Below are 27,279 nucleotides of genomic sequence, written 5' to 3'. Positions count from 1 at the left end.
AGTGCAATAACAGCACCCTATAAGTGTAATTTGAATTTTTGTTTAACATTCAAGGGTACAAAGAAGATCTGCCCTCTGGTTGCAGGGAAGGGCTGGGCTGGCATTTCTCAAAGGCAGAAATCCTTGAGCATAAAGGAGCACTGCAATTTGGCAATTTCCCAGGGGAAATACAAAAGCAGAATCCCAATGCTAAAATCCTGGTGTTATTGTCTCTAATATACCAAAGACCTGGAATGTCTTTGTTGGAGTGTTTTTATTTTTTTAAAGCAGTGGATGTTTTGGAAGGGTTTTTACCCAGAAAAGAAGAGTGATTGAAGTTTATTATTTTATCTCCACCATAAATGATAAACCAGTGAAATAATGGTATCCTATAGCTAAACCATGATTTTTTTTTTAGCATTCAGGGGCACAAAGAGGAAGAGCTGCCCTCGTGGTGGGGAAGGTCTGCACTGGAATTCTCAAGCAAAATGAGCATGACTACTTGGCAAGAAGACACAGCTCTCCCAGTGGAAATACAAAAGATTTCCAATGCTAAAATCCTGGTGTTATTGTCCCTGGAACCTGGAATATCTTTCTTTAAAAGCACTGAATGTTTTGGGATTGGAGAGGTTTTTACCCAGAAAAAAATTCTTGATTGAAGTTTATTATTTTATCTCCACCATTAATGGTGCTGATAAACCAGCGCAATAATGGCATCCTAGAGCTATAATGTGATTTTTTGTTTAACATTCAGGGGCACAAAGAGGAAGAGCTGCCCTCTGGTTGTGGGGAAGGGCTGTGCTGGAATTCTCAAGGAAAAGGAGCTCTACAATTTGGCAAGTAGACACAGCTCTCCCAGTGGAAATACAAAAGCAGATTTCCAATGCTAAAATCCTGGTGTTATTGTCCCTGACACCTGAAATGTCTTTGTTGGAGGTTTTTTTTCTTTAAAAGCAGTGGATGTTTTGGGTTTTGTGGGGTTTTTACCCAGAAAAGAAGACTGATTGAAGTTTATTACTTCAGCTCTTGACTGAAGTTCTCCACCAATAATGGTGCTGATAAACCAGTGCAATAATGGCATCCTATGGCTACAGTGTGATTTTTTTGATTAACATTCAAGGGCACTGAGAGGAAGAGCTGCCCTCTGGTTGTGGGGAAGGTCTGTGCTGGAATTTCTCAAAGGCAGAAAACCTTGAGCAAAAGGAGCACTACAATTTGGCAAGCAGACACAGCTCTCACAGCGGAAATACAAAAGCAGATTTTCAATGCTAAAATCCTGGTGTTATTGTCCCTAATATTCCAAAGACCTGGAATGTTGTTGGAGGGTTTTTTTTTTTAAGCTTTGGATGTTTTGGGGTTGGAGGGGTTTTTACACAGAAAAGACAATTGATTGAGTTTTATTATTTTAACTCTTGAATGAAGTTTATTATTTTATCTCCACCATTAATGGTGCTGATCAACCAGTGCAATAATGGCATCCTAGAGCTATAATGTGATTTTTTGTTTAACATTCAGGGCCACAAAGAGGAAGAGCTGCCCTCTGGTTGTGGGGAAGGGCTGTGCTGGAATTCTCAAGGAAAAGGAGCTCTACAATTTGGCAAGCAGACACAGCTCTCCCGGTGGAAATACAAAAGCAGATTTCCAATGTTAAAATCCTGGTGTTATTGTCCCTGGAACCTGGAATATCTTTCTTTAAAAGCAGTGAATGTTTTGGGTTTTGTAGTGTTTTTAACCAGAAAAGAAGACTGATTGAAGTTTATTACTTTAGCTCTTGACTGAATTTTATTGTTTTATCTCCACCAATAATGGTGCTGATAAACCAGTGAAATAATGGCATCCCAGAGCTATAACATGATTTTTTTTTTTGTGTAACATTCAAGGTTTTGTGGGGTTTTTACCCAGAAAAGAAGATTGATTGAAGTTTACTATTTCAGCTCTTGACTGAAGTTTTTTATTTTATCTCCACCATTAATGGTGCTGATAAAGCAGTGAAAAAATGGTATCCTATAACTATAATGTGATTTTTTTTTGGTGTAACATTCAAGGGTACCAAGAGGAAGAGCTGCCCCCTGGTTGTGGGCAGGGAGAGGAAGACTGATGGGGAGGAAGCAAATTTCAGCCTCTTGGCTGAGCTCATCACGGCAAGCCAAGTGTTTATGTAGAGCTCCCATCAAGGAGGGAATTTGCAGAGCCACAAATATCTCAGAATTAAAGACTTCTATTTAATCAAGTAAAAGTCAACTTCAAGAATCAATCAGGAAGAATTTTAAATATAAATTAGGACTAATTAATCAACTAAGGGTTGGTGTTTTTTTTCTATTTTTTTAAGGTGTTTAAAATGTACAAGCTTTTATAAAACAAAGCTGTTCTTTTCCAGAACCTTCTAGGATTTTCAGAGCTCTCAATGCCATCTAGTTTACCTTCACAGACAAACCTGATATTGTGAGTTACACCTACATCCAGAAATTTACATTTTGCTTAAAAAATTATGTAAAATGGGATGGCTATTCCTCATAGCACCCCCATTTCTGTGAAAATAATTCAGAATTATCCCACAGCAGCCCCTGAATTTCCAGTTGTGTCACTGATTTTCCACAGGCAGAAATAGGGGCTCAATAATGCATTAAATGAATTGGAATTTGTAGTTATTCTAGACAGCCTTCCAGTTCTCACTCCTCAGGTCCTGACCCATCATGAAATTGTTTAACCTTCAGCTAAAATGTTTAACCTTTAGCTAGAGATGCAGAGCAGGAGGTGACTTTTCCTGTCGCTTCAAAATGTGTAAGATCATAAATGTGTGCATTGGAATGGACTCAAAATTTTTGGCCAACTCCTTCTCCTGGTTCAGGGTTTGTTTGCTCTCTAACTCTTCCTGGAGAACATGAAACTGGGTTTTCTGCAGGAGTGTTGTCCTCATGGAATTATTATGGATTATATGATTATATAATGGATTTTATGTAATAAATTTACATATATATATATATATATATATATATACACACACACATATATATATACACACATATATATATGTTCTAATTTTATATATATGATTATATATATATATAATTATGTGTAATTTATATATATAGGTATAAATATATATATATAATATATATAATATTTATAATATAATCTATATTTTAGATAATTTATATATTAATTGTTTAAAATTTATGTATTTATAATATATACACATCATTTTAAATATAATATATAATTATATAACATATATATTTAATATGTATTATATATTTATTTATATTTTTATATATATTATATATTATTCTATTATATCATGGATTCCCTCCAATGATTCGTTTCAGTGAATCAACATTTTCCAATAAAATCAGGATTTACCAGAGCATCCCTTATCATCTCCAGCTTAGATTCCTGCTTGAGTTTCCTCACCTGTCTTTAAAAAGCCCTGAAAATAAAACCAACAACACAAAAACACACTCCCAAATGAACATCAGCACTGAGGTAAAAAAAGAAGCTGGATGAAGTCTGAGAAATGCTATGACCAAAGGATTATAGGGGAGGTTTTCAGAAAAAGGTAAAAAAGGTGGCCTCAAAAGGTGAAAGGTGCCAGCTGGAAAAGATCAATGTGTCAGCCAGACTCTGCTGTCACCAAATAAATTAATAACATTTCAAATAATTGCAAATATTAAAAACACAGAACATTAATTTAATGGTAAGAAAAATTTTCTCTAGAATTTTGCTCCAAAATGAGTCATATGTGAGGCTTTGTTTGAAAATGATCCTATCAATCCTCCAAGCACTCCAGCAGGTTTGGGAATGACCATCTCTAAATCTAGCAGTCACTTCTGCAGTTTTCTGGGCACCACAGCACCATTCAATGTGTTACACTGTAAATAGTGTGAACTATTTATTTATTTGTGCAGTAAAATCTGGGGGGAAAAAAAGATTTCTAAACTGGCAGGCAGAGATATCCTACAGCATAGGAACTCTTTTTTGTCTTTGGATGGTTTTTGTAATCATGGTGTTGAAGGAAAAGGGTCAGACTTCCCCAGGATGAGCAGTGGAGATTTCTGCTCTGGTTTCTGCTCTCTGGGACAGGAGCCAGGGAAGGGCTGGGGCTGGGCTGGGGGGTCAGGGAGGAAATCAGGGAACATTTCTGCCCCAGAGGGTGCTGGCAGTGCCCAGGCTGCCCAGGGAATGGTGACATTCCCAAGGCTGCCAGAGCTCCAGGAGAGCTTGGGCACCACTGCCAGGGGTGCCCAGGGTGGGAGTGTTGGGGGGTCTGAGCAGGGCCAGGAGTGGGGCTGGATGATCCCTGTGGGTCTATCCTTACTCAGGATATTCCCTGAATCCATGGACTGTCCTGTCCCTTCCAACCAAACCATCACAACCCAAATCTGGCAGACCTTGATCTTTCCCTAGGTGATAAATTGTGACCATGTTCACAGGGGTCTGAGGATGAGGGAAGAGACGAGGATCTGACTCCATGTTTCAGAGGGCTGATTTATTATTTTATGGTATATATTATATTAAAACTATACTAAAAGAATAGAAGCAAGGATTTCATCAGAAGGCTAGCTAAGAATAGAAAAAGAAGAAATAATAACAAAAGCTTATGTGTCAGACTCTCTGTCCAAGCCAGCTGACTGTGATTGGCCATTAATTAGAAACAACCACATGAGACCAATCCCAGATGCACCTGTTGCATTCCACAGCAGCAGATAACCATTGTTTATATTTTGTTCCTGAGGCCTCCCAGCTTCTCAGGAGAAAAAATCCTAAGGAAAGGATTTTCCATAAAAGATGTCTGTGACAATAAATCTGTTAAACTGACAGGCCCTGTCTTGGAATGTTCTATTTCTCTGTAATGATTAAAGGGTCATAGAAATTTAGTACAATTCAGGTTGTGAATTATAGGAAGGGCATGTGAATGGCTTATTGAGCATTTCACTGCACAAATCAGGAGGAAAAGATCAGGACTGGCTGGATTTGGAGTATCTCCAAACACAAAAACTGTCACCTCTCTGAGCACCTGTTCCAGCATCTGAGCATCCTCAGAGTGAAAAAGTGATGCTGTGCTCCTGTGGGGAGCCCAGGACTTTTGCAGGAGAATCAAGAGCTCCCATTTCTTTGGGGGAAGGTGTGTTTGTGTGCCCCCAGCACGACAGCCCAGCTCCTGCCCGCCCCTGAGCAGCACCAGCTCTTATCTCCATGGTGACAGCTGAGGGATGGATGCACCATGAAGCATTTACAGCACTCCTTGTGCATTAAGTATCATAACAAAAGCACAATAAATGGCCTCAGCACTCAGCCTAACAAGCACCCTTATCATCCTGACCCTGATTCTCCACGTTTCCCTTCCCTGTGGCTACTCCACCCCCCTAAAGCAGTTATCACACCTTGATGAGGGTTTATTGCTCTCTAACTTCCCTCCCTTTCAATGTTGCTGCTCAATCACCCCAAGGCTGCCTTGTAGGACACCAATCTGACAGTGCTGCAATTAATTTGTGGGTTTGAGAAGAAAAGGGGGTGTGATGCATAGAGAAAATGAGAGGGATCACACAATAAAACCCTTGGGCTGAAGAGAGGGTGGGTGAGGAGGCTGTGAGTGCCACAGACTGATTTTCTCCTGATTTTCTCTCTCAGGGAAAGGCTTTGATCTCTCAGCTCTCCCTTCACGCCCTCAGCCCTGCAGACATCCTCTGGGGATGTAAAGGGGCTCTCCCTGGGGAGCACAGACCTCTCCTTGTGCTCATCCTCAGAGAAATAGCAGATTTGTCTTTCCAAACAAGCTGTGGGTCTGCAGGTGGATAAAACCAGCACTGGGAGATAAAAGAAACAATGGGAAGGGTTCCACTGATTGATGAATGGAAAAAGATATTTGCTTTTACAAATAAACTGTAGGTTTGCTGGTAAATGAAATTAGACATTGAAAGATGAAAGAAACAATGAGGAAGAAAAACCCCTAAGAATTAAAAATTAAAAGGGAGGGTGATACATCAGAGGGAAATGTTTGGTATCAGGTGTTTTGGGAAGTCTGAACCTCTCAAGTACCTCAGAAATGGGGAAAGAGAGAATGGAAATGTGGCTGGGAAATTGAGATAAAAAGAATTGTGTTATACATTAGAGGGAAAGGGAGGGTTGTGCATTAGAGGGAAATCTCTGGTATCAGACTTTGAGAAGTCTGAACCTCTCAAGTACCTCAGAAATGGGGAAAGAGAGAAGGGAAATGGGGAATCGGGATAAAAAGGAGGCTGCATCCTCCAAAAATGTGAGAGATTCCAGAGGAATGCCCTATGGCCTCTCCTTTATTTAAATAAAGTCAAAGGACTCCTCTGTCTCCTTTTTGGACATAAACCATAAATGGGTTTGTGGGTTAATTTTCCTAACAATCCCACACTTGGAGCACTGAGATTCCACCCTCAGCAAGGCACTCCAGGGACAAGGGACACACAAACCAAAGCACAAAAATCCTCCCTGACCTCAAGAACTGCAATTCTCCCAAACACATTTTACACCCACAGGAAAGAACCCAGAATTTTTTACTCTTTCTGCTTGTATTTCCCAGCAGATGAATCTATTCTCTTATTTTAGGGCCACATGCCAGTGATTTTTGCACGACTGGAAATGACAAGGCCTCAAGAGAGGCTCTGCTATGAGAGGTCCTCAATAAACACAGAGTTACCCCATATCAGAAATATAAGCACTGTTCAATCCTATTTTTTAAAATTGACTTAATTCAGAGTCTTACACTTTCCACAACATCACTATCTACTAATTGTCCAGAGTGTCTGCTTTCCATGACCCAATCCAGCTTCCACAGGATGTTTTGAGTTTCTTCCTTCCTCTTTTTGGAGGCTTTTTGCAGCAGCAGAGTGAATAGCAGGTGCACAGCAGCCAGCTCCCTCCTGGGGATGTGTTTGAGTTTCCAGCCCAGCACCAGCAGCTGCCTGAAGCTGCCTTTGTTGAGGCAATTCATTTATTTATTTCATTGGGCTTTGCCATTCTTGGGAGTGAGTTTGGGTCTGGGCCACAGGAGCTGACACTGGGGTGGGATACAGGACTGCAGTTTGTAAATCTCACAAGAACAGCCTTGTAAACAAAACTTGTACTACAAAGACATCTTCAGGCTGGAGATAAGGGCAGAAATGTGGGCTTGGCTGGCTGCAGAGTGCAGAGCCTGCCTTCCCACTGGCAGGAATTTGGGTTAATATAGCCCTGGCATGCAGGGTATGGGAATGGAGAGCTAAAATTGCAGTTCAGGAGCCAGTCCTAAAGCTGGACAGATCAGCAGAAGCTGAGGACAAAAAACTTGTGTGAAAATAGGGAGTTGTAACTATTCTGTTTCATGGAGAAGAAATATGAAATTGGAGCAGCATTAGGGAACTCAGAGCTATGAATGTTTGTGTATCCCTGTGTGCTCCTGCAGAAGAAAAGGGGCAAATAATATTCTAAATATACAAAGTAAGACTGAAGACATTGCAATTTCTGTGCAGAAATTCTGTGCACACATAGAGACCAGGATGTGGCAACCACAGAGTTTTGGGAAGGGCAGCTTTGGAAACCCCTCAGTTGTAAATCCCACTCAGCAACAGTGCCCTGCACTTGAAGGAATAATATTTTAACCCTGACATGTGCATCAATAATGATAATAAACTGGAAATGTTCTATTTTGGCTATAAATTTGGGGAAGAGGGTGGGTAGGGAAGGGCAGGTTCTGAACAATGAAGAGATCATACTCTGAATAAATATCTATTAATAAGTATATATCAATAAATCTATATTTATTTATTTAAATATATATAATAAATATATATTAATAAACATATACTCATAATAAATGAGTGCAGCTGTCACATTGCTAAAGCCTCTCTGTTGGGTCAGTGTAATTTGGATAATGAGCTAAAAGTTCCTGGTAGCCTCGATGGCAGAAAGAAGCTGAATTTGTTACCTTTGGCCAATCAGGGCATTTTTCCTCCAGGGATTGCTGTGCTCATCTGTGCCCTGGGGCTTTCCCTTGAATTTTGCAGCAATTTTCCCTGCATTGCCACAGCAAATATCCCAGCTGGCTTTCCACCCTCTGCCCCTCCCTGCCCCTTCTGCTCTCTCATATTTAAAGTTCACAGCCCTGGTGATTTCTGTGCCCAGAACCTCTCCCACCTGCCCGTGCCCTGAGCTGTCCCTCAGTGCCCTCAAACACCTTTTACTCTCTTCAGCTGTGGACCAGGGCTTAGATCCACCCTAAATATTCATATGAAAGTGGATTTCCCCACCAAGGTGTAGCTGGGAAGGACTGAAATCATAAAATCACGATTTTGATTGAAATTTCCTACTTATGAAACCTTCCCCAGCTGTCCAACAGGTCAGGAAAACCAACGAGAAGCAAAAAAATGAATTTTTTTTTAACAAACCAGAGATGTCCTTAAATGCTCAGAGCACAGGAGAGTGGAGAAAAAAAAATGAGTTTAGAAAGCTCAGGGAGAGGAGGAGGAGAGCAGGAACTCTGCATGCATCTCATGAATGTTCTACTTTCCCCCTCTGAATGCAGACATCAGCCTTGGCCACGGCCAAAGCCTCGCCATGAAGGGCCGTTCTTTGCTGTCACTTCAGCCTCAAACAAAAGACACTTCAGGAGATACAATCCTTGCTGCCCAGTTCCTTTTCCTGGGCTCTTACAATGGGCCCTAGTTCTTTCTTTTTTTTTCTTTTTTTTTTTTTTTTTTTTTTTTTCCCTTCCACACATCTTTCTCTTTTTTTTTTTTTAATTTTTTTGTTTCTGTCCTTTTGCTCCTTCTTTCTGCCTCATTGAATCCATTAAGGCCTTTAGATGGGCTGCTATTGAGAAATAAATTTTCTTTGGGGCTAGTGACTGAGTTTTAACTGCTGGCAAGCAAGGCTTAACTCCTGAGGGGAGGGAAAATGATGGGCAAAATATAGAAAAAAACATTTCTGAGTTTGGGATCTTCAAGCAGAATGGATACTAGCAATGCCTTGCTCCTCAAGGGAAAGGAATAACCCAATCCCAGGAATTTCCCCACTTCTCCTCAAGAAAAAGGAATAACCCAATGCCAGGAATTTCCCCACTTCTCTCACGCATCAATCTTGGCACACTGAGTTATCTTTCTTCTGGTATTTCTCAACAGATTAATATATTCTTTTATTGTTATTTTAGTGAGTGATTTTTGCACACTGGAAATGATAAGGCCTCAAGAGAGGCTCTGCTATAAGAGAGGTCCTCAATTAACACAAAATTACCCCCAGTCAAATATTTTTTGTTCCAGTCTATTTTTTAAAATTATTTTGAATTTTTTTTTTTGTTTTCCATCACAGAATTGTTGACCCAGCTCCATAAGTGTAAACTGCAGAAACAGAAATCCAAATTTCACCTGATTTTCTTCCTCAGTTTATATCCCAGAAGTAGCAAAGGACATATTAGCTCCCCTTATTAGGGGTTTTTTCTGCTTTGTGACTCAGGGACTGGAGACAGCTGCAGAAATTCTGACTTTTTCTGGCTGTTGGTTCAGCCTTGCTGCAAATCTTAACGCAGAATAGAGAGGCTCCAAGCTTTACAGAGAGGTAAGTAATTAAATTCAATCATCTTTAAATTAAGCAATTAAATCCAACCAGCTTTAAATTTTTAAGCTTAAATTTTAAGCTTAAAAAAGATGTTGTTCTTTGGAGAAACCATTGAAACTTACTGCTTGGTATTTGAAATTCTTTGGTTTAGGCAGGAAAAAAAATCACATTTGGAAAGAACAGAGAGAGGGCTGAGTTATTTTGTTCTCCTCATTATATTTTATAATTTTTTATTATCAAAATATTACTAATAAAAATAATATTGGACATAATTGGGGGGAACATTATGGTGTGATGGATTATTTCATAGCCACCAACGCTCAGTTCAAACCAAGAGGGCTGAAATTCACCTCAGAACCAGGACAAAAAACCTTAAAACTCAAAGTTCTGAGAGTGATAGAAATAATTCACAAAATATAAAGAAATATGAGCTGGAAGTGTAGGGGAGGGGGGGTGTGCAAAAATAATTTATTATGTCTGGAAAATGAAGTTTTTTGGGGATATTCATCCAGCTCCCCTCCAGGGGGAGGAGGGAGCACAAATATAAAACCAGAGCCAAGGGAGAATATTTTGAATTCAATAGTGAAAGGTAAAACCATACTCAGTCAGCAGGGGCCTGGGAACTCCAGTTTTGCATTTTAAATTGTTCACAAAAATTCTGGGCATTTTCCTCAACAGCAAAATGAAAAATAAATTATAACCAAAACTTAACTACAGTTGCAGCTTTATTTCATGTATTTAATTTAGTAGTGCACAGTGTAGAGCCTAATTTATTGGAATAAACTCCCAACAGGTCAGGGGTCTATTTTATATTGAATTATTCAGAATTGCAGCCTGGGACAGGTGGTCCTCAAAATTGTAGCCATGATATTTTCTGAAAAATCCTTTTGCCGGGATTTTTTCCTCCTGAGAAGCTGAGAGGCCTCAGAAGGAAAGAAAACCAATGGTTATCTGCTGCTGTGGAATGCAGCAGGTGCATCTGGGATTGGTCTCGTGTGGTTGTTTTTAATTAATGGCCAATCACAGTCAGCTGGCTCGGACTCTCTGGTCAGTCCAGAATTTGTTATTAATTCCTTTCCATTCCTTGCTAGCCTTCTGATGAATTCTTTTTTTTATTCTTTAGTATAGTTTTAATGTATAATTTTCTTTTAATATAATATATATAATGAAATAATAAATCCGCCTTCTCTCATCCTGGGTGTCAGATCCTCTTCTCTCATCCTGGGACCCCTGTGAACACCACCACACAAAACCATCATAAAATAAGAAAAACCTGAGGTCTCTACCTTTATTTACACCTTGTTAAAATGTGAGTGTGAATTAAGGATTTTTTAGTACATTTCCTTGGCCCCCTCAATTATTCATTACAAATGGTCCAGCTTTCAGTGACTGTTTCCTGCCCATCACAGATTAACAATAATGTCAAACCCCTTTTCAGGAGATTTTTCTGTTGTTGTTAACACGAATCTATGTCAAGATGTCCCAGCAAACAGGGTGTACCTGTTGTCTTTCATCTCTGGGGTCTTGACAGATATAATTAATCTAATATAATTAGATTTCCAAAATTTTCCTGACATTTCACTGGCCCTTCAGTGGCACCAGCACAGCAAACCAAAGTGATCCATAGCACTAATTACCACGTGATCCCTGGCACTAATTACCACGTGATCCCTGGCACTAATTACCAAGTGAACCATGGCACTAATTACCAAGTGAACCATGGCACTAATTACCACGTGATGCATGGCACTAATTACCATGTGATCCATAGCACTAATTACCACGTGATCCATGGCACTAATTACCATGTGATCCATGGCACTAATTACCAAGTGATCCATGGCACTAATTACCACGTGATCCCTGGCATTAATTACCAACTGATCCATGGCACTAATTACCATGTGATCCATGGCACTAATTACCAAGTGATCCATGGCACTAATTACCACGTGATCCCTGGCACTAATTACCACGTGACCCATGGCACTAATTACCACGTGATCCATAGCACTAATTACCAAATGATCCCTGGCACTCATTACCAAATGATCCCTGGCACTAATTACCAAATTATCCATGGCACTAATTACCAAGTGATCCGTGGCACTAATTACCAACTGATCCATGGCACTAATTACCAAATGATCCCTGGCACTCATTACCAAATGATCCCTGGCATTAATTACCAACTGATCCATGGCACTAATTACCACGTGAGGAGCAGTGCAGCACAGCAAAGAACAGCAGCTGTGCAGTCAGAACATGAATTTCAGGGAATCACAGAATAATTAAGGCTGGAAAAGACCAACCCCAAACCCAGCTCTGCCAAAGCCACCGCTGTCCCCAAGGGCCACATCCACGTGTCCTTGGAGCCCTTCCAGGGATGGGGATTAAACCACTGCCCTGGGAGCCTCTTGCTGTGGCTCAGCACATTTTCAGGGCAGAAATTTTGAAATTTTTCCCAGTATCCCACCTAAACGTGCTGCAACCTGAGGCCACCTCCTCTCACCCGGTCCCTTGTTCCCTGGGGACAGAGCCCAACCTCACCTGGCAGATTTCAGAGAGCAACAAAGTCTTCCTTGAGCCTCCTTTTCTCCAGGCTGGGCATTCCTTTTTGTTCCTTTTGTTCCTTTGGGAGAAATTTTTCCCAATATCCAACCCAAACCTGCTACAACATGAGGCCACCTCCTCTTATCCGTCCTGTCCCTTGTTCCCTGGGGGCAGAGCCTGAACCCACCTGGCTGCAGCCTCCTGCCAGATCATTATAGAGAGCAATAAAATCCTCCTTGAGCCTCTTTTTCTCCAGACTGGACATTCCTTTTGTTCCTTTTCGTTCCTTTCAGAGAAATTTTTCCCAATATCCAACCCAAACCTGCTGGAAACCAAGGCCACCTCCTGTCCCTTGTTCTCTGGGGGCAGAGCCTGCTCCCTCCTGCCAGATCATTTTAGAGCAATAAGGTTCTCCTTGAGCCTCCTTTTCTCCAGGCTGAACATCCCCAGATCCTTCAGAAATTCATCTTAAACCCCTCAGACTGCTCACAGCTTTAAATGCACTCAGCAGCCTCTGCAGGACTCAGGTATAAGTTTTGCTTGTAAAGCTTAAATTAAATGCTCAAAGCTGGAAATATCTGGGGATCTGAATGGAATCTACCTAATTTTTCTAAATGGAACGTTTAGAAAACATTACAGGTGAAGGCAATAAGCACAATCACAGGGAAAAGAGAAAAAAAATCACTAGCAAAAGAGTAAAACAAGAAATGATGCCCCCATTTGCAAATATTCAACCCCAAATCCTGCTTCTCGTGGTACCTACAGCAGCAGAGCTGTTCCTTTGAGAAAATAAAAACTTCTCTGCTTTGCTCTGGTGTTTGTAACTTTTCCAGTGGGGTTGTGTAGAAAGTGGAAGATTTAATGAATAATGAAGGTGGCAAGGACAGCATCAGAGCCCCTTGTCCTTTTATGTTTATATCCAACAGCTACAAATGATGCCAGGTCATTTCTCAGGGTTTACAACAGTGAGCTGCAAACTGAGCAGTGTCCTAGAGCTGGAGTGATAAATTCCCAGTGATAAATCAGGGGAAAAGAATCCTGTGCAATCATGAATCTGCTATTTTTTTGACTCACAGGAGTATTTAATCATGAATATTGTGGGGTTTTTTTTGACTCACAGGAGTATTTAATCCAGCATTTTAGCTCATGTTTCTGCAGAGAGAGGAGCCACAGCAAACCCTCCCAGCAGAGCTCTCTGGGCTGTGGGTGACAGATTCTGCAGGGTGGAAAGGGGTAAAAAGTGTCTGACAGGGCCCCAACATTATCAAAGGCTTGATGAGAGCGTGCTAGACATTTGCAAATTAAATTATGACCTGGAAAGCCAAGCAGATTTATTTTAGAGCAATACCCACAGCCTCTTGGCTATGGGGCTACAACATCCCTGCTCCCAGCTCTCAGCACCTCCCCTTGCATTTAAAATATAAAATATTGAGAGGCAGCTTAAATTCAGCACCTTCAAACATCAGCAGGAAGTGGGAATTCAGGGAACTTAGAGCACAAAGAGGGTGAAAAGATCAAAATATTCAGAAGTCAGAATCAGAATAATATTCAGTGATTATGGCATGCAGAGGAGTTCCAGGAAATGTTGAAGAAAGGATTTCTGTGAGATTTTTCTCTCTTGCAGCTGGTTCTGCACAATGAGAAGGATTTCTCATCGCTTATTAACCAGTAACTAATGTAGAAGTAAAAAATCACTGAGCAAGAACTGTTTGAGTTTAGCTCTGGCAAAAGAATATTTGCATGATGTTAACAAGAACCCATTGAAAAAGACCCAAAATATATGAGAATTCAGTGTTCATACAATCAGTGTGATATTCTAATACTCAATAAATCCAGAGGGAGAATATTTTGCAACTTCACATCAGAAAATGCTGGCTTGGTGTTGAGTCATACATGACAAAAACTCATCCACACTTTAATTAATGTGCTGTGGGTGGGGTAAAATGCTCTGATATCAATAAATTAAAAATGATACAAAGACTGTGAGGGTTTTAATACTTTTGATTCAGCTTCTCCTCATCTGCAGCACAAAATCCTGAAGCATCTCAGTGCTGATTTGCTCTCATTCCCACTCAAGAGGTCGAGGCAGGAAAGCTAGATTGTTTTTTAACTTGAGTCTATTAATTGAGATTATTAATACAGAAGTCTTTTCAAATCAGTAGTTGGAGACACTCAAACCCCTACTCTGTAGCGACACAGATGATACAAAAAAATAGGCATTGATTTGAGCTGGATAACAGAAATGTAACAAAATAATAAAAAAGAAATAAATTTTAAACAAAATTAAATATTGTAATGAAGCAACATGTAGGGAATAATTGATTAATGGAGGGAAATTAAGGATTGGAAGAGGTTTTCTCAGGACATGAGCAATCCCTGTCCTGGGAGGTTTTTAAGATGCAGCCAAACACCAAGACAACAGTTCCAAGTTCAGTGCTGAACCTTCTTTGACCAAGAGGTTTCACCAGAGACTTTCCAAGGTCCCTCCCAACTTTTACACTTTTATAACTCCAAGTTCCTGCCAGGGCTTCTGACCAGGGATATCAGCACAGGACTGGGATGTGTTGACGCACCCAAAAATTAACCAGGAGCAGGAAAGACAACTTCAAATGCTTTTCTGTTACTTTGAGTCCTGCAGGCTCCTCCCTCCAAAAGGAATGGGACAGAGAGAGCTGAACTCAACGGAATGGTTTGTTTGCAAAAATTCTCATGAAAATAAAAAATAGAAAGGAAAATATTAGGGGTACTACCTTCAGCAAGTAACTTAGGAAAAATGCATTGGCAGCTACTGGGGTTGCTCTCTCAAAGTTTAAATTTAGTTAAATTAATAAATGGATAATCAAGATCCATAAAAGAACAGGTTCCCTTCTACCTGAAGATTGCATTAATGAAATGGGAAGATAAAAAAAATTAGGGAGACTGAGCAGCTCAGTGTACAATATAGAAAAACTGAGAATTTTCATAACCACAAATCAAAAGAAATCAAAAAGTATTTTGGAAATCAAAAGAAACCAGAAATCAAAAGTATTTTGGAAAAATCAGATACTGAACCAAACCTAATGATCAGAGACTGGAATGATAATTTAAATGTTAAAAAAGTTAACTTTCTTCAGACTTCTAGATAGTTCTTACCTTATCTTTGGAAACATTTGATCTCAGCTGCTGACAGGTCTTCTCCATGAGGTGGAGATCAGATATTAACAAGAAATTTTCAAAATACAAAATTATGGTAACTGCACTGGCATATTTTTCTCCTTCTGATTTTGAGTTTCTCATTGAAGGATCCTGCATTTTTGCCTATTTGCAACATTTAAAATGTAAAAGCTTGCGCACAAATACCTTCAGATTTAAGATTGGAAGTTCAGGGCAAGAAAAGTTTGAATAATTAAGGGCACAAATCCATTTCACCTGAAAGCTGCCAGAATCACCTGGATTTATTTTGCCGTTTCATAGCTGTTGGAAGGGCAAATGGAAATGCTTTGTGAGAAAGTGATGGATTTCAAGAACAGTAATGGAAAAGTTTGGAACATCCTGTTAACAGTGTAATAGGCACTTCTTCTGGAGTTAAACTTGATGTTAGTCTTAACATATTTAATATCCTGAAATATTAAATATTCATGATCTGTGGTAGTGCTGGTTGGAGAATGATGGAGTTATTTTATAACAGCTTTTAAGGCTTGGACTCTTTTTCCATCATGCATTAGAATGCAGAGTAAAAAAGAGGAAAAGGATGAAGAAACCTCCTGAATATTTCAGAAAGCACAAGTGTGTGGAGAGGACACACCTTCTCCATCTCACCTCTGGCTCCCCTGTCCTCTTTCTCTCCCCTCTCCTGTCCCACAGACACCTCCCTTTGAAAATGTTTCCAAGGTAATAAAACTTTAAGAAGTTTTTTTGCTTTAAATAAATGTATTTTTTTCATTGAAATTATCCAATCCAATTAAAGTATGTAATAAATTTAAAAGACTGTTACATTATTATCATAAAAAACCTCAGAAGTCAATTTTAAATGTTTCCTGGAAATGAGCATATAATAAATTCAATGTAGTGGGAAGGATTATGGATGAGCTTAAATATGAATTTTAGAAATGACATTAGATTTGAAATGGAAACTTCAGCTGAGAAATCTGCTAAACCATTTATATTTCAGAACATTTAATCCATTTATAGCATCCCCACCACCTGAGTGCTGCCTTTGTTTTTAAGCTGGGAAGTTTGCTGCTCTGGGAAGGCAATGCCATGGCCCAGATTCCCAGAGACTGGGCTGGAAAAAGTGGAAGAATATTGAATAAACAGAATTAAAAAATTAAAAATAGTGAATGTATGCCCAGGGAAAAAACCTGCACTGCAGAAACAGAGCTGAAAAAAGGAATTATCAATATTATATCATATAGATTATCAGTATGGTATTGAATTATCAATATTGGCTAGAACAAACATTTCATTCATTTATAGCATCCCCACCACCTGAGTGCTGGTTTTGTTTTTAAGCTGGGAAGTTTGTTGCTCTGGGAAGGCAACGACATGGCCTAGAGATTCCCAGAGATTAGGCTGCAAAAAGTAACAAGTGGAAGAATATTGAATAAACACTGCATTAAAAAATTAAAAAAGGTAAATGTATGCCCAGGGGAAAAACCTGCACTGCAGAAACAGAGCTGGAAAAAGGAATTATCAATATTATATCATATCAATTATCAATGTGACATTGGATTATCAATATTGGCTAGGACAGATCCTTACTGAGAGCCATGGAACCTGTGGAAAGGCAGGTTCATGGGTACCACAGGCTCTCCTGAGAAATGTGGGATTTACCAGTGCTGAGGAATTCCTCAGGATTCTGGAAACAGATCAGCTGCTCATGGCAAACTGATTTAAATGGTGCAATTATATCATGATTCTGCCTCTTACAGAACCCTGGTCTAAATGTTTTAAGCTTGAGATCTATAAAGCTGAATATTGAGCATGAATTCCCTTCTCTTTGCACTTCTGTTGCAAGACTAGAAGTTATTTCTGCTTGTTGAAATGTTTATTATCCCATTTCTCGTGCCCAAGACAGGCTGTTCTCTCCCAGGCTGACCTCATCAGAGAGGTGCTTCTCAAAATCACACTGAAATAAAATCAATTCATTCCACCTAGCTAAAGCTGAGGGTTTAGCCATCAGAAAAAGAAAAACGCCATCAGAAGCCATCAGAAAAAGGAAAAAGAAAAGGTCAGACAGGTTATCCACCTTCAAAGCGCAAGATCTGATTCTGGGGAAACAGTATAAACTGAAAGAATGGAAGAGCAATAAAATCCTGGATGTAAACTCCAGAAATGTAAAATAAATCCTTTCTAAAGTCACTTCAGCCCCTTCTGAGCCCAGGCTGCTCGCGCTGCTGTGTCTGTGAGTGCCTCTGCCCAGCCTCGCGTGCGTGCACACACCTGCAGCCACAGAGCTTTGCCTGCACCCCTGGGGCGCATTAAACCATGCTAGAATACATTTCCATCCTCAGACATTCCTTCTGATGGAGAAAAAAAATCCAGTTTTGCTCAGTTTCATTTCTTCCCCAGCAGATGCAACCTCTCAGAAAACTCAAAAATGCTCGTGCACCTCCCTGAGCCCACGGCAAAGGTGTGAGGACATGGATCTTGTCATTCCCTTGGATCACTTTGGCTTCTCCAGATCCAAGTCTTTAGGATTTTCCCCTGCCTCTAAACTATTCATTCTCATCCTGATGCTTCAGGTTTGAGCTTTTATATTTTTCAGGTTCTGTGCTGCTTTAGTGTGTGGGCCTGGGCTTTGTATGAGGGGATGGTGAGCTCTGTGCACAGAGCAGGGAGACAAAACAATTCCTGCTCCAGCTGGGCACCAAGGACAAATGATCCAAACCTCAGCCCAGGAGCACAAACACCGTGGGCTGGAGAGAGAAAAACAAGCAGGGTGGGACTGCAGGGGCTAAAGCTGGAATGGGACAATGAACTGCAAGGTGCAAATGGAGCAGAACTGATCCCAGGGACAGACCCTGGGAGCGCTCGAGTGTTTTGGGGCCATTTTGTTCCACCTTGGGTTCATCTTGTGAACATTTTGCTCCACCTTGGCTTCATTTTATGACCATTTTGGTCCAACTTGGGTTCATTCTGTGACCATTTTGGTTCATCTTGGGTTCATTTTGTGACCCTTTTGGTTCACCTTGGGTTCATTTTGGGGCCATTTTGGTTCATCTTGGGTGCAGCCCTGGCTGGGCTCTTGTGTTGCCCAAGGTGGATCCAAGGAGGAGATCCTTTTAATAAATCCCTGCTTTATCTCCATCCAGCCCCTGTTTTATGTAAGCCTTCCCAAGGCATCACCCCCTGTCCCTGGCAGCATTCTCAGCAGTGATTTTGTGATTTTCCCTGCACTGGTGAAGGTGGGGCTGCAGGAATCTCTGTGTGTGTGTGTGTGTGGAAATTCTTCTTACGTGTGTGGAAATTTCTTGGGAAATGCAGCAGCAGCTTGAGTGGCACAGTTGGCAAACACACTCAGAATCAGCAACTGGGAACAGCCAAAATGTTGGTAGTATCAAGGATGTGTGCAGTTGACGCAGCTGAAAAATTTCACTCTGGTGTTTTCTAAATTTCAAAATTCCATTACGTGTCAAATATTTCATTTATAAACAGAGGTCACTAAAACAGGAATAAAAATATCCTCAACCACAACCCAAACTACATAAGAAACAATTGAAAATTAGATATTTCAATGCAGCAATTTTGTTCCTGGTTTCCTTTATTTCCAGCATGAGAAACCAGTGATCATTTTTTAGATCCTCCCTCCAGATCTGTGGCTCTTTTCCTCTCTCAGTGTTGTTGATTATTCACAAATTCTACTCAGAGCTGTGGCTGACACCATTCCAGGGGCAGCTTCCCCCTCACCCCATGGCTCCCTGCTCCCAGGATTGAGTGGAATTCACTCAAAAAGTCCTAAATATTTTTATTTTCCCCCGTAACATTCCTGTCTTGGTCCCTCTCTGAGTGCTTTCATTATTTCTGCTCTTGGTGTTCAATATGTATTTTTAAATTCTCCTTTTATGTACATCAAATCTCTCAGTGACTCTCTTTTGGGGCTGAGAGTTTTGAATCCTGGCGGTTTGGGGCAAAATCCAAATTTTGCAGAATTTACACACAGAAATCAACACAACCTGGTTTCTTTCCAGTAAAGCTCATTGCTAGATTAACAAAAATAAAATGTATTTTAAAATTCTCTTTTTATGTGCATCAAATCTCTCAGTGACTCTCTTGTGGGGCTGACAGTTTTGAATCCTGACCGTTTGGGGCAAAATCCAAATTTTGCAGAATATTTACACAGAAATCAACACAACATGTTGTTTGTTTTTTTTCCAATAAATCTCATTGCTAAATTAACAAAAATAGAACAAAACCACCCAGCCTCACCTAAGAGAATTAGAGAAAAAGCAAATCGCGAAACCAAAAGGACCGAAAAACATGAAGAACTCCTAATTACAATTAATTACAGTTCCTCACACATGTGAAATTCCCCTGTTCTGGTGGAAATAAATATTTCAGGCTCACCTTTCCCGTGGATTTGGTGCCTTTCCAGATGCAGAAGTAGCAAATAGTCCAAGCAGCCAGGAGGCACAGGGCGAGCTCCCAGCGCAGATTCCCAATGTGCTCAATCCCATCGGAAATCGCCAGCACCCTCCGTCTTCCATGGGGGAAAAAAAGGGGGAAAAAATTAGAATATTGAGCTAAAACAGCACTACATGGGAAATACTGGGGTAAAAGTCAATTAATTACAAAAAAAAAAAAAAAATTGAATATTGAGCTAAAACGCTGCTACATATGAAATGCTAGGATAAGAGTAAATTCATTGCAAAAAAAATTAGAATATTGAGCTAAAAGAGCACTACATGGGAAACACTGGGATAAAAATGAATTAATTGCAAAATAAAAATCAGAATATTGAGTTGAAACAGCACTGCATAGGAAATAGTGGGATAAAAGTGAATTCATTACAGAAAAAAGATGATAATAGCAAAGAAAGCAACATTGCATATGGAATAGTGGGATAAAAGTGAATTCATTACAAAAAAAAACCCCAGATTTTTGATCTAAAACAGCACTACGTGGGAAATACTGGGATAAAACTGATTTAATTACAAAAAAAATAAGATTATGATATTGAAGAAAATGGCATTATATACGAAAAAGTAAGATAAAACTGAAATAATTACAAAAAATTCTTAAATGGAGCTTAAATGGCACTACATGTGAAATGCTGGGATAAAACTAAATTAATTACAAAAAAATATTATAATACTGAAGCAAACAGCATTACATATGAAAAAACAGGATAAAACTGAAATAATTATGAAAGAAAATTATAACATTGAAGAAAGCCATCGCTACATATGAAATACTGGGATAAAAGTGAATTAATTACAAAGAAAAGATGATAAAGATGATCATATTTGAAGAAAAGCAACATTACTTGGGAAACAATGGGTTAAAACTGAATTAATTTAATTCAATGACTGCTCTTTACTCACTACTGAAAATACCTCGTGCTACAATAGAGAGAGAGAAAAGCAGAATATTCCAGGTATTTTGTATCCGGTTATAAATGAACAAATGTTTCACTTTTTCAAGTAAGTGACAAAATTTCAATTTTAGAACAACTTTTCTTTAAAGTCAAACAAAAATAATTTATTTTAATTATTTACCAATTTATATGAGCTAAAATAAAAACACTTCCTAAATAAATGGTTTTTCAATTTTATTTGTTTTCCCAAAAAAATTTTCTAACCTTTATTTTTACCTGTTAACCTTAAATTTAATGAATTTCCTTTTGTAATTAGAGCTATAATATTAAAATATTTCTTTTCAAAACATTTTGAAGCAACTTAAAACAACAAATGCACACATAAAGATGTTCACATAAAAAGTTTTTTAACATTATCCTGAAATAAATCATCCTAGGAAGAGATTTATTTAAAATCTTTATTTAAAGTAATAAAGAAATAAATAAAAAGATAAATTATAAATTAAAGTTGTAAGTTAATAAATAAATATAAACTACAAATTATTACAACCTCAGACTTGTACTCCTCTCCCTCCCCACTGTGACTGAAAACCAATTAATTGATTTTCACAGGTTTCAATTAATTATATAATTAATATCTACACAGATATACACATAATTTAATTACAATTTAGAAGAAAGGTTAAGTATTAAATCAAACCAAGCAAACTACAGTTAAATATATAAAAGAATTCTTCCTTTTGCATTTGGTTCAGTTATTGTCTGAGTCAATAAATTTAGGGATATAAAGTCTGATCTTGTAATTCCAGCTAATAAAAAATGACAGTTAAAGGATATAGAATATTTATATGAAAAATATAATGTTTATAGGAGATAGAAATATTTAAAGGAAATAAAATGAAATTTTAAAAATGAAATAAAGGAGGAATCTGTGAAGGGAAATTCCTGGAGTGATGGAGTGGGAGGCTGGAGATGCCAAGAAGGAAAATGGAAATATTGAAGCAGCACCTGGGCAAGTTCCACACCTCCAGAGCTGCAGCTGCTGCTCATAAAATATGAGTTTAAAATTCCCTCTTTAGCTGGGGAATGACAGAATTAACAGGGTAAGCAAAAATCACACTTAAAAATCCAAAATCACAGATTTTATCTCCATATTTCCCAATTAATAAAGACAGATCTTCCCACTCAAAAATAAAAGGGGGCAGGAAGTCAACACAAACTTTTTGAGAATTATCTTCTTAAATTAAAATTGCTGCCACCTCATCCACATCTCCTCCCCATCCAGGAATTTGTTTTATTCTTCAAATGTTTTTTCTTTAAATCTTTATTATTCAAATCTCCACCAGCTTTTCTGGGGGAGATGTGATCCAGCACGGAGCACCCTCAGTTAGCCAAGACCTGCAAAGTGCCTGAAGTTCTCTCATTAAAATGCACCCAAATGAGGAGAGGTGGCTTTTAATGAAGGGTTATTTTAATCAAGAAGAGGAAGGACATAATTGATACCTGCACACAACACCACTGAGACATAATTACACAGAGGGGTGATGAAATGTATCGTTAAAATTCAAATTCTTCTAAGCTGTTTGACTGATGAAGGTGGAATTTTACCTAGGATGGAGTCCACCCTCCTCACAAACCCTCATCAAATCCCAAATGAAGTCCTTGAATTCTTAGATCACCCAGAAGAGGAATTAATTGCAAGAGAACCAGGACAAAATTTGGCATAATACGATAAGAAAATGAATAAATAATACAGGGCAACAAATACTAAAAGGCCTTTTAAAGCAGTACATTTTTAAGATGAAATCTGAGACAAAATATTTATGGTTGGGCCACAATAATAGTGAAATTTCATTTAGCTGTAATTTCACTGTGAACTAATAATGAAAAATTTCCTTATGTTTTAATCAAATCGGCTTTTTTATAGCTGTTTGGATTTATTTATGTACATGTGAACCCAAACATGAGTGAGGTTCCTTTTCCACAATGGGTGTGCAAGTCACTTTAATTCCTACACTGTTCCCTATCTGCAAAACTTCATAAATAAATGTTCTCTCTTTCTCATGATTGAAATATTTCACCCACCAGAAGATGCCTTTGCCTTAAGAACATAATTTTTTCTTTTTTTCATACTTCTTCTTAAGAACATCATTTTTAATGAAGGCTTGGGGTGAAGATTTTGAAAAGCAACCAATTCCTGGGAGCAGAACGAGCTCAGATTTTTCTGGATGCTCTGAAATCCCAAAGAGCAGAGACACCTCCTTCACCCACGCAGGACTCTTGGCCAGATAATTTTGTAAAGTGTCACAATGGCAAATTAATGGGATAACCATAATTAATTATCCCCGCGGGTCCTATTGAGAACAGACACGTGGTGCCAATCAAGGGCAGCTGTCAGCACCATAATGAGGAGTTAATTACCCCAAAGTGCTGTCAAGGCTTTGGATTCCCTTTGTTCCAGCAGAACAAAGGGTTGGTGTTTCCCTCAGAAAGGGAGCAGCAGCAAGTCCAGAAGTGATAATTAATCTGTAACATGAAATGTATGGAAAGAATGGAGCCAAGGAGGGGAAATCCCTCACAGCTCTCCCTAAATTCTGCTGCTGGAACCATCTCAACAGCATCAGGGAATGAAGTTTTGATAGAAGGGAGCAATCAGAATGTGAAATTCTTCTCACAAAGCCTCAATTCAGTCAAATCTGCCCCCATTCTTTTAGTATTCAACTGAAATAACAAGAAAAAGGGAAGCATTTTGAAAATCAATGGTTGTCCCTGTGTCTGAGATGTGAGGTTGATATTCAGGGCTCAGTAGTGCAGCTTCTACCTAAAACCTGCCATAAATCACTGAAAACAACAACAAAACAAGGTTCTGTAGCTTCTTCCAGTCCTTCCTCCTCTTCCCTTGCCTGCAAGAGCCCTGCACTGCCTTGTTCTCCTCAGTTCTTCATGCACAGAGCACAGAAACAAGCAGTAAAATCAGCACTCCACGTGCTCCCTTCTGGTTTGAAGGAGCAAACATTTGAAAAGTTCTGTAGTGAATCTATAGCTCAGCTGCTTTGCATCCCATTTGGGTGAAAAGAAAGAAATAATTTTATCCTGTGTATCAAGACTTGTTAAAGCTGAGCATCTTTAAACCCTCTTAAATCAAATGATAAATGACAGATGTTTCATTGCAATCTCACTAGAATTCACTGCTGCCACTTCTTTATTTGAAGAAATTATTATCAACAATGTTCATTGACAGATAAAAGCCCAAGAACCTGGGAGATCACATAGCTGGCAGTACAACTGTAGATAACCATTTGATACCCCAGAACACCAAATCCCTGCTTGGTTGAAGCAAAATTTGCTGGCAACAACTTCAGGCTGTGAGAAACTTTTCTGTGAGAAAGATTTCTCCTGCACTGAAGACACAAATCATTAATTACTGTTGGATCTCATTGAAAACAGCAAGTGATGAGAGTTTGAAAGTTTTTATTGTAGGTTTTGAGCTGTTTGAGGGGAGTGTTGTTTTGTTGTGTGAAAATATTCAGCACTTCAGCCCCTTCAACCCACCCAGAGCCTGGGAGAGAGGCCAAGGGATTGATGGCACTTAAGGTTTTTGGGCAGAATATTGAGGGAAACACATTCCACTGCCTTGGGGGGAGTCTGGGATCAAAGGTTAATGCAAACCAAAGCAAGGTTTTAATTCAGCAGTAGCAAATATTAATTCTCCACAGCATATCTTGCTTGTAAGTAGACTATTAAACCCCAGCCAGAGTGGATTTGGGGTGTCTCGCACTGTGCTTGAAGAGTTCATTGCCTCTGATCACACACATTTAAATTGGCTAAATGTTGGTGAAGGTTCTTACATTTCATCCTTTAAATAATACAGAATAAAAGTGGCAAAAGTTCCAGGAATCTAATGAATAAAAGAAAAATTTGGGGGGAGTAATAGGGCACATCTCCAAAGGGGGGCTGTCAGAAATGCTGAGGTCTGGTCACAAGGGTCTGTGCAGTTGGGCTGAACAAAATCATTACAAAATTACTACAGTGTAGGTTAATTCCACTTAGAGTAAAAAATATTGTAAGCCTGGCTTCAAACTCACTTGAATCTAAATATAAATGTGGATTAAAAAGGAAATAAAAATGGATAGTCAGGAACTATCTAAATAGTTAGAACTACAGAACTATAGAGAGAAAAATTTCAGCATATTTTCAGTATGCATAAAAAACCAATAAACCAATAAAATAATAAAACAATAAAATAATAAAAGAATGAACCCAGGAAGAAATTATGCCTTGTACAAGGATCTGGTGCTCCCCACATGCCTGGGACACCCCATTGCCAAGGATTACCTCTCTTCCCTCACTTCACATCACTGCACAGGCAAAATTTACACAAAATTTACCCAATAAAATCCCACTGGGAGATGATTTCAACAAGTACCTACTGAAAATTGGACTAATTTGTTTGAGAAAGTAGAAAAACACATTTCCATTTGGTGCCTCAGTTCATGGGAGAGGAAGAAGGGCCCCTCTGTTGTTGGAATTGCTGGAGAGGGGAAGGTTATGAGATAACTGAAAAGCAGCCTTTCCACCCAAATTTGAAAACAAACCTTCTGAAAGCTTACACGCTATTTACTGGCTATGGGAACACGGGATTTTCCTGGGAAAGAGTGTCTTTAATAAAGTTGGAGAAGCTGGAAGAGCCTCTTGAACAGAAAGAGGATTAACAGCTGCCAACGCAGCATCAAAAGGAACGTCCTGAGGTACTTCTTGAGTTATTTCATGATTTGGGAAGCTGAAGAACAGCTCCAATCTATTTGAGGAAGGTCCCTTCATGTTCCCACTTGCATTTGGAGCAGTTTCCAAGGCTTTGAAAAACCCAACAGCAAACAGCACCCCAAGAGAGGAGCCCCTTGAGGTGCCCTGTCCATGGAGATGCGCCCAACCAGAGCATCCTGAGGGCATAAAAACAACAAAATCATGCAGTGCCCCTGTACAGAATCCTTTTTATTTTATATTTATTTTATATTTTATATATTTTATATATTTTATATTTTGGTGCACTTTTATCCCTGCAGTTGTCAAACCCATCCCATATTTACTTTGTGAACCTCATCACTAAGCTCCTTCTTCAAAAATCAGAACACACCTGAGGGTGTGCAGATTTCTCACCAGTTTAGGGGAAAAGGATTGAGATCTTTTAGACACTCTTTATTCCTGTGTGAAAGCAAATTTAAGTTTCTATCTAAAGATATTTCCTTAACTCACATCTTTCTTTCTCTCATTGCACTTTATGCAATTAATATTCATTTATTTCTGTGAAAATTACTTTGAATAATTCACACCCAAATGCATTCAGGTATCCTGTGCAAACTCCTGTGCAGAGTTTCTGACTGAAAAACTTGAGCAGATATAACTGAACTCTAAAAATTCAATATTCCAATTCCAGGCACCAGAATCCTCTGTGGATCTTGAAGTGCCAGGAGCTTTCCCTGCCAAAATACCTGTCAGGAAGGTGGAACATTTCCCTGTGCCTGTCTAATCTGAGCTAATTGCTGTCTAATTTAGAGAGGCAGATCCATGCATCCAGACTGCAGATGGAAAAGAAATAGCTGAGAAGGAACAAGTTGTTTTGCAAGAACCAGAGAACACAAGATATTAAAGATTTGAGATATTCTCCACTGCTTTATCTGCTTAGATGACAACTTTGGAAAACGATACTGATAAACTTAAAAAAAATCTATGCTGAATGCTAAATATAAAACTGTGAAACCAAAAGGCTGGCAGCTTACTTTGTGAAATTCTTGGATTTTTTTACTTAAGATAAACATGTTTTATATAGATCAAGGTAAAAAAAATCTTTCAATAAACGGAATATAAAAAGAGTGGTTTTAATTCTTCAGTCAATTCATTACTGGATTTCATGTACTGGTTTGCAAGGTTTCTCTTTTCTGATGGGGTTTGTTATCTTTTGACACTGAAAATGTAAAGAATGGGGCAATCTTGTCCTAGAGAATGGGTATGGAACATTCTATGTCCTGGAAGCATCAAAGCTGAGAAACATTTTTCAGCTTTAACACCTAAATCCTCTTCTGTACATTACAGGACTGTAAAAGATAACTGTCAGATTAGAGACTTTTTGAGTTTCATTGCATAAACAAAAATTAATAGAAGATCACATACCTCTGATGAGGGACTTGGGCAAAAATGTGTGGGAGAGCTCTCCCTTTTCCAGGATAACACATATTTGAGCAGTGATAACCTTCATGAGCTTTAACCCCAGAGCAGCACAGACTCATGGAATGGTTTGGGTTGGAAGGGACCTCCAAAAACACCAAGTTTCACCCCCTGGCATGGCAGGGACATTTTCCACCATCCCAGGTGCTCCCAGCCCTGTCCAGCCTGGCCTTGGGCACTGCCAGGGATGCAGGGCAGCCACAGCTGCTCTGGGCACCTGTGCCAGGGCCTGCCCACCCTCACAGGGAACAATTCCTTCCCCATACCCCATCTAACCCTGATCTCTGTCAGTCTGAAACTATTCCCAATTTCCTGGCACTCCATGCCCTTGTCCAAAGTCTCTCTGTTGGATGTCTTGTTTGTAGTTCCATTTCTCTCCCAACAATATCTCTCCTATTCTACAACATTTCTAAATCAACATTTCTTTTCTCAAAGTTTGCATACAAACACAC

At 39.2% G+C, this 27,279-nt stretch overlaps 1 protein-coding gene across 3 annotated transcripts in view; it reads right to left on the bottom strand.

Annotated features, from left to right (window-relative positions):
* Window positions 1-27,279, bottom strand: part of SLC6A11 (solute carrier family 6 member 11) — a 106,419-nt gene that overhangs the window by 60,574 nt on the left and 18,566 nt on the right. For all 3 annotated transcript variants that reach the window (XM_059480189.1, XM_059480188.1, XM_059480187.1), the window contains exon 6: window positions 19,636-19,768. In XM_059480189.1, coding sequence (XP_059336172.1) covers window positions 19,636-19,768 — 133 coding nt within the window. The remainder of the gene's footprint in view (window positions 1-19,635; window positions 19,769-27,279) is intronic.

The sequence above is a fragment of the Ammospiza nelsoni genome, chromosome 11 (assembly GCF_027579445.1).
Source record: "Ammospiza nelsoni isolate bAmmNel1 chromosome 11, bAmmNel1.pri, whole genome shotgun sequence".
Classification (NCBI taxonomy): Eukaryota; Metazoa; Chordata; class Aves; order Passeriformes; family Passerellidae; genus Ammospiza; species Ammospiza nelsoni.
The sequence above is the reverse complement of the archived record's forward strand: the minus strand, read 5'-3'. Positions and strand labels throughout refer to the sequence as shown.